The 20,568-nt window shown below is 34.5% G+C and overlaps 1 protein-coding gene across 1 annotated transcript; it reads right to left on the reverse strand.

Moving 5' to 3' along the window:
• Positions 1-17,882: 17,882 nt before the first annotated feature.
• Positions 17,883-18,239, reverse strand: LOC106766228. The gene has a single exon (XM_014650975.1). It carries the CDS (start codon positions 18,237-18,239, stop codon positions 17,883-17,885), a length of 357 nt encoding a protein of 118 aa, XP_014506461.1.
• Positions 18,240-20,568: the final 2,329 nt, after the last annotated feature.

The following is a 20,568-nucleotide window of genomic DNA, read 5'->3' on the forward strand; positions in this document are numbered from 1 at the left end:
TCCTCCAGAGTGTCCTCTAAAGCAGCTTCCAAGGTATCCTCCAAAGTACCCTCTGCTCACACCCAAAAGGATGATCATTGCAACGAAGGGAATAATCGGACGGTCAAATACCGAACGACAACATAAATAAAGACAGAACAGATAAGGGTAAGCTTATGTAAATTTAATTAATCCTTTCAACATACAAGTAAGCAAATAAACAGAACCAAATCAACATGTTATACACACAATTACTACACATGCATACTAAGTTCATCAACTTATGACCGACCACTAAGACACTGTCCGGACGGTATGAACCACGTAGTCCGACGTCCCTAGCACCCGATATGGTGTAATAGCTGCCTTTACTTATCAGCTGCCATCCGAGGTTAGTCCTCAAACGATCATTTGTTCGTATGATCGCGGACCTCCCGCCATTCCCACACATGAGTAACCTTTCTCTACCTGAGAAAGAGTCATCACGGAATATCAGGATCAGGACGACACTGGGTCTGACCATATTCATACTTTACCAATCATCACCACTTCATGAGACATTCCTCCATTGGAATTCCCTTACTCAACCAAATTCAATATATGTTCATTATTACTTTCATCCTGGAAGGGTGTCAAGAAAATGATCGGATTATCAACGATAGAATAAAAGATGGAATGAGACAAGGATACATGACCGAATGGTCCAACAAGAACTAAAACTGGATGCCATAGAACATTTATAATAGTTGACCGGCCGATCCGGCAATGAATAGAACTAATCATCAAAGACTTAACACTAATAATGACCGGACGGTCTGATCAAGGGTGAGACTGAATAACAGAAGAATGTCAAATGGTTGGCCGAATGGTCCGACAAAGAATAAGATCGTACCCCAAAGGATTGACTATAAGTAATTGTCATCCGGACGGTTGGCAAAGAATGTTATGAAACAAGCACTAATCATGGTCGAAGGCTGGTCTATGACCGGACACTTCTCAAAAGGACTTTAGTCAAACAAACCGGACGTTTCAATAAACGAAAGCTCACTAGACCATTCGGTCACTAAGTGACCGAACAGTTTCAAAAGGAAGAATATCAGATTTGCAAGTTTTATATTTTAAGTGTCAGTCTAAGGCCGAACACTTGTAAGGTCGAACGCTTGGTTTATGACCAGTGTTCTTAAGTATATGACAATGAAATAATTAAAGGAAAGCAACTAAGTTTAGCAAACACACTAGGCCGATCAGTCAGACCGAACGGAAAAAGGGAGGACCGAACGGTCCTAATGACCTTCGATCTCAGATTCATATTTTCTCTCAGTTTTATACATACTCATATCAGTGCAGAATTTATAGTTCATACTTATCATACAACTCATACAACAACATACCATATTTCAATCATAAGAAATCAAGCAACATACTTTAGATGTGAATCATACATTAAATCAGACACACATTCAAACCATACAAAGAAATTATAATTAAACTTTATAAGCTTCCCTTACTTCTAAATCCAGCTAGTACGTCTAAGGTTGATTGGCAGCAACTACCTCTTCTAAGGTTTCCAAAGTCTAGAGTGAAATACAAAAGTAGGTTCAGAGGAATGGTTTACAGGTACATGCAAGCTTTAATGGTGCATGCATGCAGGAAAACTAATGAGCTTCAAGGGTCCGGACACTTACCAGTTCCGAATGTGAATTTGGTTGGAACAGGTTGAAGCCCTTGGTGCCGGCAGCAACAATTCTGAACAGATGCAAGTGATCGGAGAAGAATTGGAGGTTAGAAATCTAGAGAGAAGGTTGGGAGGTTTTAGAGAGAAGGAGGAGAATTTGAGATTTTCAGAAAGTTTGAGTTTGAGGAAGAAGAAGATTGCATGGGAAAAGTGGCGTCAGGTTCCTTTCTCACCTTATATACTGCCTCCATTTAGAACGTCCGGACCAATCCTAGTTTGCCACCTGACTTCCACTTCCTGGAAGTTCACAATTCGGCTGCTGCTACACGAATCACGAAGGAAGGGAATTAAAAACTTGGCAGAGTTGGTCTCCCACTTACTAGGGAAGATCGGATGGTTTGACAAGTGTACCCCACTAATGAGGGGTATTGAATGGGGTGTGACACACACACACACATATATATATATATATATATATATATATATATATATATATATATATATATAATATTTATATACTTTTTTAAAATATTAAATATGTTTTAGTCTTTCATACGAAATAAATTTTGTTTTTGTTTTTAAATTTTGAATAGTTTTTATTCTTAAATTTTGAAACTAATTTTTTTTTTCAAGTCACTGACACACACATCTAATAACATTTGGACATACATTGTAATATCATTTGTCATAACAATAAATTTTTAATATTATTTTATGATGTTTAAAATTTTAGAATCAAACTATATCAAAATTGAAACAAAAGAAAAATTCATTTTTTTCACACTTAATTTAAGTTAATTAAAGTTAAGTATATATAAATTTTATTTATCATTACATACACATGATAGAAATTTCAACCCAAAATAATTTCATTAAGGAATACAAATAATTACTATATGTGTTAAACATTGCTAGTGTTTTGGCTCTAATTTACTAAAAAGGTATTTCTTTTAAATTTTATTTTATGAAAATTAATCACTTATTTTTCAATCAACAAAAAAAATGGTTAAATTTAGCTTCTCTTTTGAAAATCTCCAAAACAATTATTTCAAACAAACACGTCATAGTACCTATTTCTTCTTTCCATTCTTTACCGTAATTGGAATCTAAAGTTTACCTGACATACACGCTGCAAATTAGCATATGCAAAACTTATGAGTAGATAAATACAACTCAAAATAAGTGATTAAGCTGAGATGCTTTTCAAAATTTTAAAATAGTTTGGAATTATTTTTCTTATAAAAAAATTGTCACCTTAAAATAAAGAAAATGATTTATGGGTTTATCTTATTTTACCCTTTTCAAAAACAATGGTAAGCTTTTGTGGTTTCAATTTTTAGTAAAGTTGAGTTCAATAAACTAATTAAGGAAAGTAATCAATCAAATAATTTGTTGCTAAATGAATCGTAAAACTGGCTTTTTAGTAAAAGTTTTGACTGATTTTAGTAAAAGGGTTAAGATAAAGACAAGTTTGATTCCACTAAAGGATGTCATAACTTTTCAAAAATAGTTTGATTACTTTTTCTTTCATTTCATGTGATATATGCATGCCTTTGACAAAAACAATATTGAAATATATTTTCAACCAATGCATAGGCGTATAGAAAAACACGAATGCTTAAAAGAATTTGCACTAACTATAAGAAATTCATTTTATGTTTACACTTATCACGAATATAATTATTAAAATACAAAGACATTGTTTGGTTCGAGAAAAATAATAATTAAGAAAAACTAGTCAACTCGGGTGTTAATTTTTATTTTTTTTTAAATGCAGATGTGGTGGTATTCCAGTAATAACACAATAAAACACCATATTTTTTTAAAAGAGGAACACGACGGCAATATATTTTGTTTTTAAAGAAAATTATGTTTGAACGAGGCTGACATCCATAGATTAAAAGATGTTTCTGAGTACAAAAAAAGTTTTGCTTAAAAGAATAAATGGCTGCATTCTTATTTGTTCTATTACTTTGTAAACAAACGAAAGATGAAAAAAAAAATAGTATAAGTATAATTATTAGACTCTTTTTATTAGTTTATGGACGAGTTTAGTATTTTTTTATTAGACGTATCAATATATTCGTCTAATGAATATTTATATAAATACTTGTCTAATAATTAATGTATAAAAATTTTGACTAAAACTTTTTGCTTTATTTATTTAATGATTGTATTGACAAACTTGTTTTATGTGTATTGTCAAACTTATTTAATAAATGTATGAACAAATTTGTTTAATGTTTTTTTGTTATAATCATTCAATTAGTTTATTTTTAATCTCATCTAATTAAATATGACTCATCTATTTTTTTTATACTCTCGTCTAATATATAATGTGAAACTTTCTATTATGTATTGTTAGATTTGTCAATGTTTTTTTTTGCTATATTCTTTTAATTAGTTTATGGAGAGACACATCTAATGTGTATTACAAGACTAATTTTTCTGTCATATTTATCTAGTGTGTATTATTATATTTGTTTAATCAACATATATCTAATGTATATTCTTATATTCATAATGAGAACATAAATCCTTATATGTATATTTTAAGACAAAGTAATAAGTTCTTACATTTTGAAGTTGAAAATAGTAAAATATGAATTAAAAATATAAAATAAAATTTATAATATTAAAAAGTGTGTTGTTTTTCATTACAAATATATATTTTAAACTTTGAAATGAATTATTAAATACAATCTTTTAATTTATCTTATTACAAATGTAATTTACTTAAAGCATTATTAGGAGACATGTGATTAATGATAATTTTTTATTAAGTAATATTAATTTAATTTTTACATACTAAAAATATGAAGATTGTAAAGGCTTGAAAATTATTTTAAAGTCATTGGGTCTTAATAATTGGGACAGTTAGGCCCATAAGCTAAGGGTGTCTTAGTATTAGAGGGAGGCTCCTTTCAGAAGTCAGATTTCATTTGTTAAGTTTTCCTTCTCTCTAAAACTCTTGTGCCCTAAATCCCCTGCCTTCTCTCTACATTTCCAGAACCTTGAACCGGGCAATTTTTTATTGGGTGATGCCAAATCATTCCTAGCATAGAGAGCTTTTGTTCAAACCGAACATTTCTCCATTCTGACTGGTGAGTCATTTTTCCCCTTTTCTCTTCACCGTTCTTGAGCTAGGGCATGCAACTTTGCTGAGTTCATGTGCTTTGTACGTTTTTCCTTACATTCTTTGCCCATTCGAGCTTTGAGAACTGTGTTCTATCACAAATTTGGTGATTTGTAGGTTCTGTAAGTTCAACACGGTGTGGGTATGATCCTAGGGCATTCTTGACAAGTTACTGTTAAGCTTTCCAGGTAAGGGGAGCTAATTATTTTGTATGAATTTATGTTATAAAAATATGTGAAGGTTGAATGTTGAACTGGTGTGTTCTTGTGAAGTTGTTCTACGATTTTAATTTTTATTGGATGTTATAACTAAGACTGTGAAATTGTGCTTAAATAATTTGTGCTTTGGTGTTGAACTGCTACATGTGGAAATTTATGTTTGTAAGTGTCTCTATTGAAATTAATCTGTTTTGGTTGAAATTGATTTGGTTGGGGGGTTTGGAGTAAGGGCTCTATGATAACATGTATATGAGTATTAAACACGTGTATAAGTACTATTTAAGGTTGTTGTGAGAGGAAGTGGAATATTAAAATAGGCATTTCAGATTTAAAGCATAAGAGAACAGGGTAGATAACTTAGATAAATCAAATGGGGTTGTTGAGAGCCTTTCTTTGTTTGTAGGATAGAGGAACCTTAAAAACTTGAGTTGGCACATCCCTGATCATAGAGCAGCCCTGGACTGGTCCAGTCAATTGTGACTAGTCATATGTGCTAGCATCGAAGGTGAGTTTGATGCGTTCAGACATCTGGGTCCTCTCCGGTGACCAATTGGGGAAAGTGAAGGAGTGATTTTGAGAGTTTGGGGTATTGAGTGCATTTGGTCTGTTTGGGCAGTTTAGGCAAGTCAGTTGTGACTTGTTAGACAGATAAAACTGAACTAAAACACATTAAAAATAACAGAATTGAATTAGAGTCTATAAGTCATAGGATGCGATATTTTGAAGTTAAATTCAAGCCTAAACAACTTTAGAATCACTGTATAATTGGTAAAATCCATCTAGATAAGTTTAAATAGTTGCCTATCACAAATTTGGGGTGTTAGAAGTTAGGTTAGTATTGGGAGTAGTGCTCGAGTTAGAAAAGTATGATATATATATATATATATATATATATATATATATATATATATTAAATAATATGGAAATATAAGTTAGGAAAGCATGATATATATTATAGGGTTAAATATGTTTTTAGTCCCTATACTTTGGGGCGATTTTGGTTTTAGTCCCTCTTTCAAACTAAGGTACAATTTAGTCCTTCAACTTTAGAAAACTCTGGTTTTAGTCATTTTTACCAAATTTTTTTAACTTTATTTGCTATTTCAAGCACGTTTCATTATAGCATTTGGATTGTTTACACTCTTTGACACATTTTTGCTTCAATGTTAACTAAGAAACGCGTTTGAAAATGAAGATGCAGCTGCCTAGATTCTCTAGAACCCTCTTAGCTCTTTTATGTTCTTTTGAAATACTTTCAGCTTGAGTTATTTTGGGATACTCTCTAGTACTTTAAGTTTTAAATTTTTAGCTATTTCAAGGATGACTGTAATCCTAATTACTTTAAGTTACATCTCTTACTGTTTTCCTTTATTATAATTGATGACATCTAAATTATATATACATGCCGTATATTATTGGAATGTCACAAAAATTATTTATAAATAATTTGTATTATTAATAAGTATATATTATTTTTTGAAATAATATTATTTAAAAAAATAAAAGTAAAACACATTTTTCTAAATTTAATTTTGTTAAATAATCAAGTAACTAGAAATCTTAAAATGATAGAATAAAAAATAGTATAGAAAAAATTAATACCTTTAAAACGTTATCTAACATAAATTTAGGAAAAAACTTCTAAAAATAAATCATTTTTAAGCAAGCATGTCGTGAATTAAAGTCTATATTTTTAAAACAAAGGAGTAAAATTATTTGAACACGTGACAACAAAATAAATATGGATAAAAGAGTAAATTAGAATGTAAAATGACTTAATAACCACACTTGGACACTTGTCAGCAAAATAAACATATATAATAAGATAAATTTCATTATTTTCTTATATTACTAGTTTTAAACTTATGTATACATTTGGTGTTTTTTATATGTTTATTAAAAGAGATTTAGAGATTGAAAAAATAAATAATAAATATTTTTAAATTTAAAATTAAGTTTTGAATATAGTTCATGTGAAAATTATTTACAAGTCTAGAGGAGTTGATCATCCTTTATTTAGAGTTATTTATTCATCTACCTAACAACAAGTTGTGAGTTCGTTCAACACTAAGTCCTTTTTTAAAGCTAAGTCGGTGACTAATGCTTCATATTCAACTTGATTATTTGAAATCTTAAATCTGAACACAAAAGGGTGCTTAATGGTTGCCTTGTTTGGCTCCTTTAGCGCTACTTTTGTTCTTCTACCATTTTTATCTGATGACTCGTTGACGTACAACTTCAACACTCGATCAGGGATCTCTTCGAGTAAGGGGAGTTCAACAGTTAAATCCGCCAAGTGTTGTTTGTGCACTAAAATGCGAGGTTCATATTGAAGGCCGAATTATGACAGCTCGACTGACCAGCTCACCATTCGTCCTACGAGGTCTGGTTTCCTCAAAATCTTAGTGATTAGGTAGTCAGTTTGGACAACCACTTAGTGATTTTGGAAATAAAATCTTAAATGACGAACGATCATGAACATCACCAATGCCACCTTCTCGGTTTGTTGATAGAGCGTCTCTAGATTATGCAAAACTCCACTAATAAAATAAATTTGTTAAGTTCAGAGCCTTTTGCACGAGAGTCGAGTTAATCGTTTCATCAAAGACAGCCAAGCAGAGTTGTAACTCATTCCTTGGACTAGTCAGGCCATTACATGTGGGCTGGCTAGGATTGTCTTCACCTTCGCAAAAGCAGGTTCACACTCCTCGTCCCACTTAATAGCAAAGCTCTTCTTCATTATCTTAAGGATTGGCTGAATCCTCTCGAATAACTTGGGGATGACCAGATAACAAGGTCAGTCAACCAACAAATCACTACACCTCCATCAGGTTTTGTAAGCTTCTCATATCCAAGATGAGGACACACTTATCGTGGTTGGTCATAATGCCTTGTGTGGTGAGAATGAAACCTAGGAATTTGTCCGCTCCAATGTCAAACGTGCATTTAGAGGGGTTGAGACACATTTTATGATGTGAATCCAACCAATGATTTGACATGACCATGAGCAAATCAACATGTTGTAAGAGGTGTGGAAATTATGACATGAAATGCGTTCAGACACGATCGTCAAATCAACATGTTGTAAGAGGTTTTTGCCTCCACTAGCGGGTACCTCACCTATATCTATTTTCCATCATGCTCGACACCCAGCCTTACTCATACATCAACTTAGTCGTGTGTGTCCACGCGTTCGCTAGTGAAACCCACAATTTATTCATTGTAAGTAACAATTAGGTCTTTTGAAAAATCCATCTTCTGGAAAGTCTTCCTATAGAGGGTATTGATCGAGCTTCCTTGGTCTAGTAAGACCTCGTTGACTTTGTACCGAGCGATCTCGATCGTGATTGCCATGGGGTCATCATGATCGGGATCTAGCGCTTTGAAGTTCTTGTCAACGAAAGTTATCAGGGGCCTGGGCCTGGGCTTCCTGTCCACCAAGTGGATTGTCTTTAGGCTTTTGAGGTGCCTCTTCTGGGTAGATGATGAGGACCTACTACTAGTGAATCCTCTTGAGGTGGTGTTTGTTTGGCCTTGAAACGACTGATCCCAACATCTACTTCTACTATTACTTTTACACCTCGTCTCCCTTTGATGATCGACATGATGAGGACGTCGTTCAGGGTTTCGCTTGTGAGGTGAGCTCCTTTCAGGCTGGTCGATTTTATGTACCTCTAAAGGTGATCCTCACGTATAAACTCCTTTATCTTATTCCAAAGGGTAGTAAACTACTTCATTGTATGCCCAAATTTTGGTAATACTGACAATGTTTCTTATCCTTGGAATTCCATGGGGTTGGCTTTCTCTTGAAGGGCAGGAGAAGATCTGCATTCAATGTGTCATTCAAGATTTGTGCCTATGGTGTGTTATAGGGAGTGCATTGTTAGAATCATGACCTCCGAGGAAGATCCTTCGATGGAAAGTAATTCCCCTTATCACTCCTTGTGACCAGCGAATTGCCTAACTCTCAGGGCCATGACAACGTGATGTAAGGCAAGCTCCTGACTCAAGTCTTTGATTTACTGAGTAGTCTTGTTGTGTCGGTCCATGAAAGCTCGTAGAGGCTCATCCTTCTCTTGCTTTATGTTAATCAAAGCTAAGGTGGTCATATTTATGTTCGACTCACTACAAACTACCTACTGAACTGAACGTGTATGATTGAGAAGTTGATTATGGAATTGGGTGACAAAGAGTTGAACCACGCTAATGATTCTCTTTTCAGAGACAGGGAGAAGGTTATGCACCACATGAGGTCACTCACTGTGTAGAATGCCATCAGGTTAATGAACATTCTCATGTGCTCGTTGGGCTTAGATGACCCATCATACTTGTCAAAGGTAGGAGGCGTCCACCACTCGAGCATGGACATCTGCATGATTGTTAGGGCGAACGACAACAAACCGACCGTGTGAACTGTTTGTATCGAGGGAGCCCCATTATTGGCTCTTGTACTACTTTCCTAGACCATTTTGGCCAATTCTTCTGTTTGCTTGTTCAAGTTTGTTTGAGTAGGACCTTCCGACATAGAATGTTAGGTAGTCTTCTCGTGGCATGCGACCACATTCTTAGCCCTCAAAGTTGTCAGTTCTTCTTCATGCCTCATTTTGCATCTCCTACATCTGATGTTGCATCTGCCTTATCAACTCCATAGGATCTTGTTGAATGTACGACTCTCTTAGTATTGTTTTGCTCATGTTCCTTGTGGTCATCATTGGGTTATCTTCTAAATCTTTAGCCCCACGGTGGATGCCAAAATGTGTTGTTATGGGATCGAGGTTAGCGTGTCACAATATAATGAATGTCCTGAAGGTCTAAGTACTTATCCTCACTCCGTTCTTCATCCTAGCTGTTTGTTTGGTTAAGCTTAGAGGTTACCTACAGAAGCACTTCAATGCCAAAGTCAATAAAGATTTAGTTCTAGCAATTAATGTGTATTAAATGTCATCACTTACCTTTTTATCTCAAATATATATTTATAGATTTTGGAATGGGTTTCAGATTTACCACAACCTAATTATGATCCAATTTATAATGATTTTGCTTTGTCATAAATTTAATTAGTATTTAAATATAATCATTTTGTAAGATGATTGTTAGATATATAGGTCATAACCGTTTGATTTCAAAATGATAACTGCGATTGTTCTTATGACGTAATTATATATTGTAACCGTCCAATCTCCATTAATCACATTTATACAATAATATAAGTTTCACTCTAAAGTTATATTTGTTCATTGAACTAAAAGCATATTAAAACATTATCATAATTTTCTTGGTGAAAGAGTAACATAAAGCATGTAAACACCCTCAGAAAACATGAAAATATATAACATAATCCAACAGTAAACCATTAAGTCATAATAATATTTCCTAAACATACACAAAGTATATATAAATATATATTTTAAAAAAAAATCCAGAATAGATCTTTATATCTTTCTAAATACAACTCCTACACTTACACTTATATGTAATACAATTATAACAATTTAACATGAAAAAGAAAGTTATAGGTTAAGTTATTGAAATACATTTTTATCATAACTTAAATGTGTATAAAGGAACACATTATGATTGGCAAATTCAGAAACCAATAGAAAAAAAAGAATTCATCAATACGAACATATAAATTGGTTTGTGTGTTTATTATAAATTTGTTTGTGTGTTTATTATTAATTGGTTTGTGTGTTTATATTTCAATAATAACATTTCATTTAAACAAATTATAACTTTATGTAAATTTTTATTTTAATAATAATTATTTTTTTTGACTCTTTTAGCATTAAGAAGCGGAGATAATAGGAATATTTTTCATTTAGCTCTTTATTAAAATAAATGAAAAATAATCTATTTAAATAAAAGTAAAAGAGAATGTCAATTAGAAATCGTATTCAGTTAGGTTAAAAATGAAAGAAATATCAATGGATGGTAATTTTAGAATAAAAGAAATGTGTAAATAATTGTGCAAAATATTAAAAGGTTCACCTTTTGTTATTTGATTATAAATTCACATACTTTTATTTAATTTTTCTAAATATATTTTTCTTCATTTAGACTGTGTTCACTTTAAAAGATGAATTTGGGAGAGAAAATGGATGAATTTGAGAGAATTTGACAATGAGTGAATTATTATTTTTTTAGAGGATTTGAAAGTAAGTGAAAATGAATTTGAAAGTAAAGTTTGAAAAAATTAATATAAGATTTGAGTGATGTGACAGATAAAAAAATGATTTAATTAGTATAAATTAAAAATTACCAAAATATACCTAATAGTATAAGTAATAAAAAATATTAATTATTAATATTATATATAATTGTAAAATTTATTATAAGGAGAAAAAAATAAAAATTAATTTTTAACATGAAAAAATTGTATTATTATTATTATTATTTATTATTACTATTATTATTATTATTATTATTTATTATAATAATTATTATTTGTTATTATTATTATTGTTGTTATTTATTACTATTATTATTTGTTATTATTATTATTATTATTATTTATTATTATTATTATTATTATTATTATAATTATAATTATAATTATAATTATAATAATAATAATAATTATTATTATTATTATTAATGTATGTGGGAACTGAATATCAAATTGTGAAATCGAATACCACGTGATGGAACCAAATACGAGGGGTTGTAATTGAATATAGCCCTTGTGGAATCCAATAAAGGTCGCGTAACCGAATACAATGCCAAGTAGAATCAGATTCAGCCTCTGCAATTCCAACAACGTCCTCCTCTTCCACTTCGCCTGCAACTTCCATCACAAGACAACCCTTCATCTTTAACCTCTTCAGTGTTCACGTTAACGAATACCACGAAAATCCACTTCAATGGCTAACGAGTATGGATGCATATATGGTTGTTTGCTCTTTAGGAGCATTTGGTAATTTTACTCAATCATCATAAATCCGACTTATCATGCGATGATTCACTTTCCTCCAATCCCTCAAATCCTTTCAATCACTTGCTTCTAAATCCTTGAAAACAAATGTGGTGAATTTCGCAATTTCTTCCTCGCAAATCACCTTGAACAATACATTCGGTTCAAACGAACACAACCTTAATAACTTTCTTTAGTATTTCCTTTTCTATATTTTTTTCTTAACATTAAAGAGGACAATATAGTGCCATTAATATGAATCGTATATATAATGTTATTACAAGTCACATTTACAGAAATATAATGTAAGTAAAATATTTAGTAACAACATCCCATATTTAAATTTAACTTGAGATTGAAAATTTTAATTTAAAATTAATATCAAATAAAAAATAAAATTTAAAAATGATAAAGAATATACTACATTGTTTAACTAAATTTTGGGTCTATACCGTATATTAGGATTAACTTTAATTATTATTTTTTGTGAAACTCATCTCATGAACGATTGTACTATTTAAGTTTAAGATTATGTCAATTATCAATCATATTATTAACTTTACTTGATTGAGTTAATCAAGACATATTTATTAAACTATTATAAATAGAATAATGAGTTTATTGGATTGACTTTAATCAAGATATACTTACTAAAATATTATAAATAAGTCAACATTTGTGAAATATTATAAATAAGTTAACATTTGTGAGGCATATCCATTTCATGTTATTACTTATTTATTATAGTATTTATATGTTTTGTTAATTTGAATTTTAGAATGTTTTAGCATATCACTTCATTTTAATTAGAAAAGTTTATACAGAGAACCAAAAATATGAGTGACATGAAAGAGAAAATTAAAGAGAAGAATTAAGCTTATAAGGTTATTTTGGTTCTTGTAAGAATATTTGGTGTCCACCATGAAGTCTAAGTAAAACATTAGAAAATAACATGGTATCAATAAAGAACACGAAAAATAAAAGATGGCAACAAATACTAAAAGTACAAGAGAATCACACATATGATATGACGTTACTCATTGAACCCTAAAGGAGTTTGTTTAGGTTGAATGGGGTCCGAGATCAACACTCTTCACGTTTCCTTTTTCTACCTCAGTGCTTCGACCAATAACTCAGCTCTCCTCCTGCCCGATCGGTCTACAAGGGGTGAAAACACTCTAATGCTCAAGTTAGTGATATACTCTCAAAGGGTCTTAATTAGACTTTACCCGGTCATCAGCTTTGTATTTATTGGCTTTACAATATTTTCAGCCCATTGAATGTCATTTAATGCGATATATTTTGTGCCTCATTATTTGTCAATCTCATTACTTTCGCATTAATCTAGCTGATATCACTCATAAATGCAACACATAATATGGTAATTACTCACCTTTATTACCTATTAACATCATTAAATACATTTTGATCGACTCCCCAATGCTTCCCACCGATCGGCTCCGTCGTTGTGCTGGCAGCCTCGATCGCTTGATCGTATCATATATTACACAAGCCCCCCAAGCCCGAGTGGCTAATTAGGCACGAAGGGTTTGAAATAAACAGTCGTGGAAAGGGCGCGAAAAGGGATCAACATTTATCGTCATGTCCGTTGATCGTGGGACATGTGTGATCATGGGATTCATGTCTTTTGGATGTGAAGCGTCTCGCACCCATGTCCGTCTGATCTCACCACGATGGATGGCCATAGTGAGCTCCTGGAAACGTCTCGTCACGCTATAAAAGGTTATTAGAACCGCCGCTGCGACCATTTCACTTTCCTCACTCTCTTCACCTTCAAGCTTTCAAGAGGTCTCGTTTTAGGTAACCATGTCTTTTTTACCTCTCTCGTTCGATGAAGCTGCCGACTAAGGTCAGGGGTACGCTGATGACGAGAAAGAGTCCACTGCCTCCGTAGGATCCTCCATCTTGGGTTCTGCTGATGCAAGTGATCGAGAAGTTGAAGGGGTAAATATTGTGCTCGAGTTTGATGCGGCCAGGGCATGGACAGATTCTGCTCCGCCTCCCACCGTCAGTGAATATGGCTGGGCTCCCCATGAGGTAGGCTTGTATGCGCCCTATTATGTTACTAACGCCTCACTTGAATATTTAGCCTGTAGGGTTGATATTGTGTCTACTGTAAAGGATGCCGACGACATCATAATGATAGTGTGTTGATCGAACGCGCTTGCCATGGACGAGAAGGACATGACACTGATTTCTTTTATGTTTATACACTCTGTTTCCGGACTTGGGTGTCCGATTAACGTTCATTGATTTTCAATCGAGTGTATTACAAGATTTAAACGTAGCCCCGACCCAATTACACCCGAACGGGTGGGGATATATGCAAGCGTTTGTTGTGGTTTGCACCGCACTTGCTTTAACACCCAACTCATTGACATTCCTATATTTCTTCCGCGCTATCTCTTAGGCTAACAAATCTTGGATCTCTTTGTCTCCTATGAAGGGTAAACATGGTTTTACACTCTTTAACTCCTCCTATAAAGAGTTCAAAACCAGATTTTTCAAGGTAGCTATAAAGGAGGAGGGTCAGTCCAGCTTTTAACTGAGTGACGGATAGTCGAAGTTTCAATTTTACTAGATGGAGCATCCCAAAAAGATTGTTTCTCGAGCAAAGTCGTCCTTGACCTCTGAAGAGTTGGAGGTAATCAGTCAGCTAGATCAGCTACCCCGAAAGACCTCGTCGCGAGCTCTCATCAGGCTTTTGGGTTCCTGATCCCTGTGTACTAGAGTGTTTAGTAAGGTTTTCTTATTTTTCGTTATATTTTTTGTTTTTTATTTAATGGAACTTTTTCTGGTGTTTCAGATATCTTCGAGAAGATGGAGAAAAACAAGGCCTTTCTACTAATGATGTCCCGAAGAAAAGCAGAGTTAAAGAAAAGTGGTGCGGGAACTTCCTCCGCACCAGTGCAACCAGGTGCCAATCCCGCTCGGCAAGAGGTGCCTAAAATTGCTCCTAGTACAATAAATCTGACTTTCAAAATTTCTCTGTACTCGTCATCTTCTTCTACTCCGTCAGTTGTTCCAATTCAAGATGCGATTTCTCTACAAGGTGGGGAAAAAAGGAAGGCTACCAAGGACGAATCTGTGTCTTTGAGCAAGAAAAAAGAAAAGTTCTCGAAGGTCCTTTGTTGGCTGGACCGTTTGACCTGAATCTGCACATGGCAGACCGCCTGGAGTATCTCCTTGATCCCGAGGAGAAGCTTTTCCACGGGATGACAATCGATGAAGTCGTGGATCTGACATATGAGCTGAACGTTCGGTCCAATCTATGTTTGGCTTACGCTGCAGGTTCGGCTAAGTCGATAATTGTTGAAGAGCTTGAAGCAGCTCAGTTGGATCTGGAAAAAGTTCAAAAATCCAACGAAGACTTATCCTGTCGTGTTGAAGAGCTTTAGAAGGCGGCAAAGGACGAGTGACAGAAGGCTTCTGCTACACTGACCAAGGCTCGGAATGTCGCTCGGTAGATTTAGAAGGCTAATGACGAATTAAAATTATATATTCAAAAAAGTTCCACTCAGATTGTTGACCTTACCAAAGAGAAAGATGCCTTTACCGCTATCCAGGCGAAATTGATTGCTGAAAACAAAGCCTTGGGCGACGAAATTTGGAACGAGCGGGTTAAAGTGTTTGAGTAGGGTATAGCTCAGTGTCATTATTTCTTCCAAGTACCTCTTGACTTTCCCGACTTTGATGTCATAAAGGACGTAGTAAACGGGGAATTGGTTGATCTTACTCTCCGAGAGATCGAGGAAGTGTCGCCGACTCCGATCAACCATCCTGACGCTCCTACTGAAATTGGAGAATCCATCCCTATGAATGTTTAGCTTTTGATATTTTCTTTAGTTTTGCTTTCTCATGACATGTTCCTTTCTTTTAAGAACATTATCTATGAATGAAGTAATCTTATTTTGTTTCCTTTTCCTGCATTTCGTCTATATTTATGAATACATGTAAATCTCCAATTAGTCTTGTATGACCGTTCGGGATTGCTAGTGGTAAACCACTACAGATCACCTGGTAGTCCAGTATCGCTAGTGAGCCGGTAAAAGATCCTTGATACCTATCATCGCATTTCCGCCCAAGATTACTAGTAAATCTCTCACTTGGAAGACCATAATTGGATGATCGCCTGAGATTGCTAGTGCATTGCTCATTAGAAGACCATAGGTGCTCTTCGTTGAATTGGCCGCCTGGGATTGCTAGTGAATTGTCACTAGAAGACACAAGTGAGTTGGTCACTTGGCCGCCTAGGATTGCTAGTGAATTACTCACTAGAAGACCATAAATGCTCTTCATTGGATGGGCGCCCGAGATTGCTAGTGAATTGTTCACTAGAAGACACAAGTGAGCTGGTCACTTGGTCGTCCAGGATTGCTAGTGAATTGCTCACTAGAAGACACAAGTGAGCTGGTCACTTGGCCGCCCTGGATTGCTAGTGAATTTCTCACTAGAAGACCATGGTTGGCGTCTTCGTATCGCATGACCGTCCGGGATTGCTAGTGAGTAGATCACTAGAAGGCAAAGTGAGCTGGTTACTTGGCCGCCCATGATTGCTATTGAGCTGGTCACTAGAAGACCATGGTTGGCGTCTTCGTATCGCATGGCCGTTCGAGATTGTTAGTGAATTGCTCGCTAGAAGACACAAGTGAGTTGGTCACTTGGCCGCCCATGATTGCTAGTGAGCTGGTTACTACAAGACCATGGTTGGCGTCTTCGTATCGCATGGTGGCATGGGATTGCTAGTGAGTAGATCACTAGAAGACATAAGTAAGCTGGTCACTTGGCCGCCCAGGATTGCTAGTGAACTGGTCACTAGAAGACCATGGTTGGCATCTTCGTATCGCATGGTCGCCTGGGATTGCTAGTGAGTAGATCACTAGAAGATACAAGTGAGCTAGTCACTTGGTTGCCCAGGATTGCTAGTGAGCTGGTCATTAGTAAACCATGGTTGGCGTCTTCGTATTGCATGACCGCCCGGGATTGCTAGTGCGTAGATCACTAGAAGACACAAGTGAGTTGGTCACTTGACTGCCCAGGATTGCTAGTGAGCTGGTCCCTAGAAGACCACGGTTGACGTCTTCGTATCGTATGACCGCCCGAGATTGCTAGTGAGTAGATCACTAGAAGACACAAGTGAGCTGGTCACTTGGCTGGCCAGGATTGCTAGTGAGCTGGTCACAAGAAAACCATGGTTGGTATCGTTATCCGATTGTCCACGATCGCTAGTTAGCTAAAAGTTACAACATAAAACTATAGGCAACAAAATCTGGTATTACTAATAATAAATGGAAATACATTGGATGTTGACACTCAATTGAAATAAAACTTAAGGTGCGACGAATTCTAGGTGTTGGGAATAACTTTGCCGTTTAGATATTCCAATCGGTATGCTCCATTGTTCAAATTCTCTCTTACTCTGAAGGGTCCTTCCCAGTTTGCTGCCAATTTCCCGTGAGCTTGATTTTTCCTAGCTTGATCCGTTTTACGCCATACCAAGTCACCTTCCCTGAACTGGCGAGATCTGACCTTTGTGTTGTACCGCCGAGCTACTAATCTTTTATGGGCTTCCACATGGATAACTGCTACGTCTCGCCTTTCCTGAAGGGTCTCCAAATTCATTCTTAACTGTTCTTCATTGACTTCTAGGTCAACTATCTTTCTCCTTATGGTTGGTTCACCCACTTCCACTAACAACATTGTATTTGTGCCATAATTTAAGTTGAAAGGAGTTTCCCCCGTAGTTTCGTGCGATCATCTTTGGCAAACCAAAACGACACACAATTTTCCACATGAATTTTTGTACTTGTGCTTGGAAATGGTAGCAAGCGGTTCAACCTCCACCCATTTGGTAAAATAATCGACAGCTACCAAGAGGAAATTCTTTTGTGCTCTACCGGTCGAGAAAGGTCCCACGATATCCATTCCCTATTGGGCGAATGGTCAAGGAAATGTCAAGACATGAAGCTCGATGGTCGGTAGATTCTGCATGTTGCCATGCTTCTGACAGCTAAGACATTTTTGGACGAAATCATTGCAGTCTTTCTCCAAGGTGGGCCAGAAATACCCTGCCCTTAATACTCGAGCCCTCAAGGCCATTTTGCCTATATGCATGCCACACACACCTTCATGTAACTTCCTCAACACATATTGCACCTCTTCTCGGGAGATGCACTTAAGTAGAGGCATTACAAATCCCCTTTTATATAGTTCTCTGCTGACCAAAATGTAGCGCACTATATGCTTGACGTCCTTGGCCGGAATGTGTTGTCCTGCGTCCTGTTCCCTTATTCGCGTCATGATTTCATACCTCCAATCCTCCCAAGCGGGTTCCGTCGACACCAACATACAGTATATAGTGGGTTTTGTCATGATTCGCCGCACTATTGAGTTTAGTTGTCCACTGTCTTTGCCCTTTTGGATAGTTTTAACAAAATATCTGCCCTCGTATTTTCTTCCCGAGGAATGTGTGTTACCTCGACAGTTTTGAACTATTGCGTTAAGTTTATAGCTCTATGGAAATACTGAAGTATTGATCTTAAAATCGCCCTTCATCTGACCAACCACCAATTATGAATTCGTCCGGCACTCCACAGATTCCGCTCCCAAGTCTTTGGCTAACTCCAGCCAGACTATCAAAGCTTCATACTCAACTTGGTTATTGCTGATCTGGAATTGAAATATGAGGGATTGCTCCACTACTAACCCGTTCGGTCCTTCCAAGGGTGTGCATATCTCTTACACTATTTTAAATGATAGGTTTTTTTAGGATAGTGAAATGATGTGTGGTTGGAGTAGACATGTAGAAGATGAGTATTATATAAATTGGAATTGGAATGATAAGAAGGAAGAAGTTATGAGAGAAGGATACAATGCACCATGGAATATGTAGAGATATTACAGGTTGCACATTGTCTATTTACTTCTTTAGTCTGTATTTTGCTTCTTAGAGGAATAGTTAAGAATACTCAATCAAAAAGACGAAAAGATTCAAGAAAATTTAAGGACTAGGAGCCACTGAAAAAGAAGCTCCAAAAATCCTATACAAATCACACATTAGAGGAAGATAGTAGAATTGTTAGTCAATACTATCAACCTCCTCTACCAAGAGTGCATAGAAGGGAGTGTGAAAAAGAGCATGAACCATTAGAGTAGACCTTCCTCATTTCCATAGGAAAGAAGATGTAGAGGCTACCTAGATTGAGATATGAGAGTAGAACAACTTTTTGAGTGCCATAAAATAGTAAGGGAAAGGAAAGTAGCCCTAACCACCCTAAGCTTCCAAGGGAATGCAATGTATTGGTGGATTTTCCTAGTGTGAGAAAGAAGACTCATTAATCCCTCTTAAGTTTAATATTGGAATGACTTGAAAAATGCCTTAAGAAGAAGACACGTCCATTCCTACTACCAAAAAGAGCTTATGAATAAATTTCAAAGACTGAAGCAAGAAAATATGAGTGTGGAAGAGTATAGACAAAAAATAGAACTCCACATCATGAGGGTATGAATTAGCAAAGAAAAAGGAACCATCATCTCTAAATTTCATCTTAATCTTGACATTAGGGATAAAACAGAGTTGTTGCGATTAAAATTTAACAATTTAGTATAAAATTGCATAAAAGTATAACTAACACATTTGATAAAATGTTTGTAAATTGGCCACTTAAACACGTGTGCTAGTTTTTTAATATTTTTAAAACCTTTTTTTGAGTTGTTTTTTTTAGTTTATGATATCATTAATATGATTTCATCACTATAAATATTTTGTAAGAGAAATTAAAAATATAACTAAAATCATTGTTTTTAAATGTTAGAAAGAAAACCATAAAACATATTTTTGAGAACAAAATAATAAGAACTCATATCACAAAAACAGATATTTAATCCTAGGAATACAAACCAAGTTAATACATCTCAAATAAAGGAAAATTTTATAACTTTAGTTAACAAAAGACTTCAGTATTTAATATTTATTTCACCTAATAAAATAATACAGTAACGGTTTCTGATAATCCGTGTTTATTTTAGTTTGAATATCAGAAGTTCATATTTTTAATATTAATATAACTTTGCATTCTTATATATTTTTATTTAATTTAAAATTTAAAAAATGGTTATACAATACCCAAATTTACCTATTTAAGATAGATTATTGGAAATTGGTTATCCTAGACTGTTACAATTACTTTCATTATTTATTATTATATACATATTTTAAAAAAAAATTAAAAGTATTATTTAATTTTGATATATATATATATATATATATATATTTTTATTTATTTATTTATTTTGGTTCTTGAACATAACATATGCGGGTGTTAACATTCAACAACCGGACTGGATCATAAAATAAGTGAAATATGACCAAAATTATGTGTTAAAAGATGAATCCATTTTAACGTAGATAAGTATATTTTTTAATTTTAGTAACATGAACCATTAAATTAATTACACTATTTTTGCACTCATAAATCCAGAAAATGATTTCACAGTAAAAAAGTATTTGTAAAAACAGAAAAGTCAGTGCTTTACCATGAAAAGCTCTACCGATGCTGATGGTTGTTTTGGTTTATAACAAAAACTGAAAACTTGGAATCTTAAAAATCAAATTCACGATTTGATAGGG

Source organism: Vigna radiata, chromosome 7 (genome assembly GCF_000741045.1).
Source record: "Vigna radiata var. radiata cultivar VC1973A chromosome 7, Vradiata_ver6, whole genome shotgun sequence".
NCBI classification, from domain to species: Eukaryota; Viridiplantae; Streptophyta; class Magnoliopsida; order Fabales; family Fabaceae; genus Vigna; species Vigna radiata.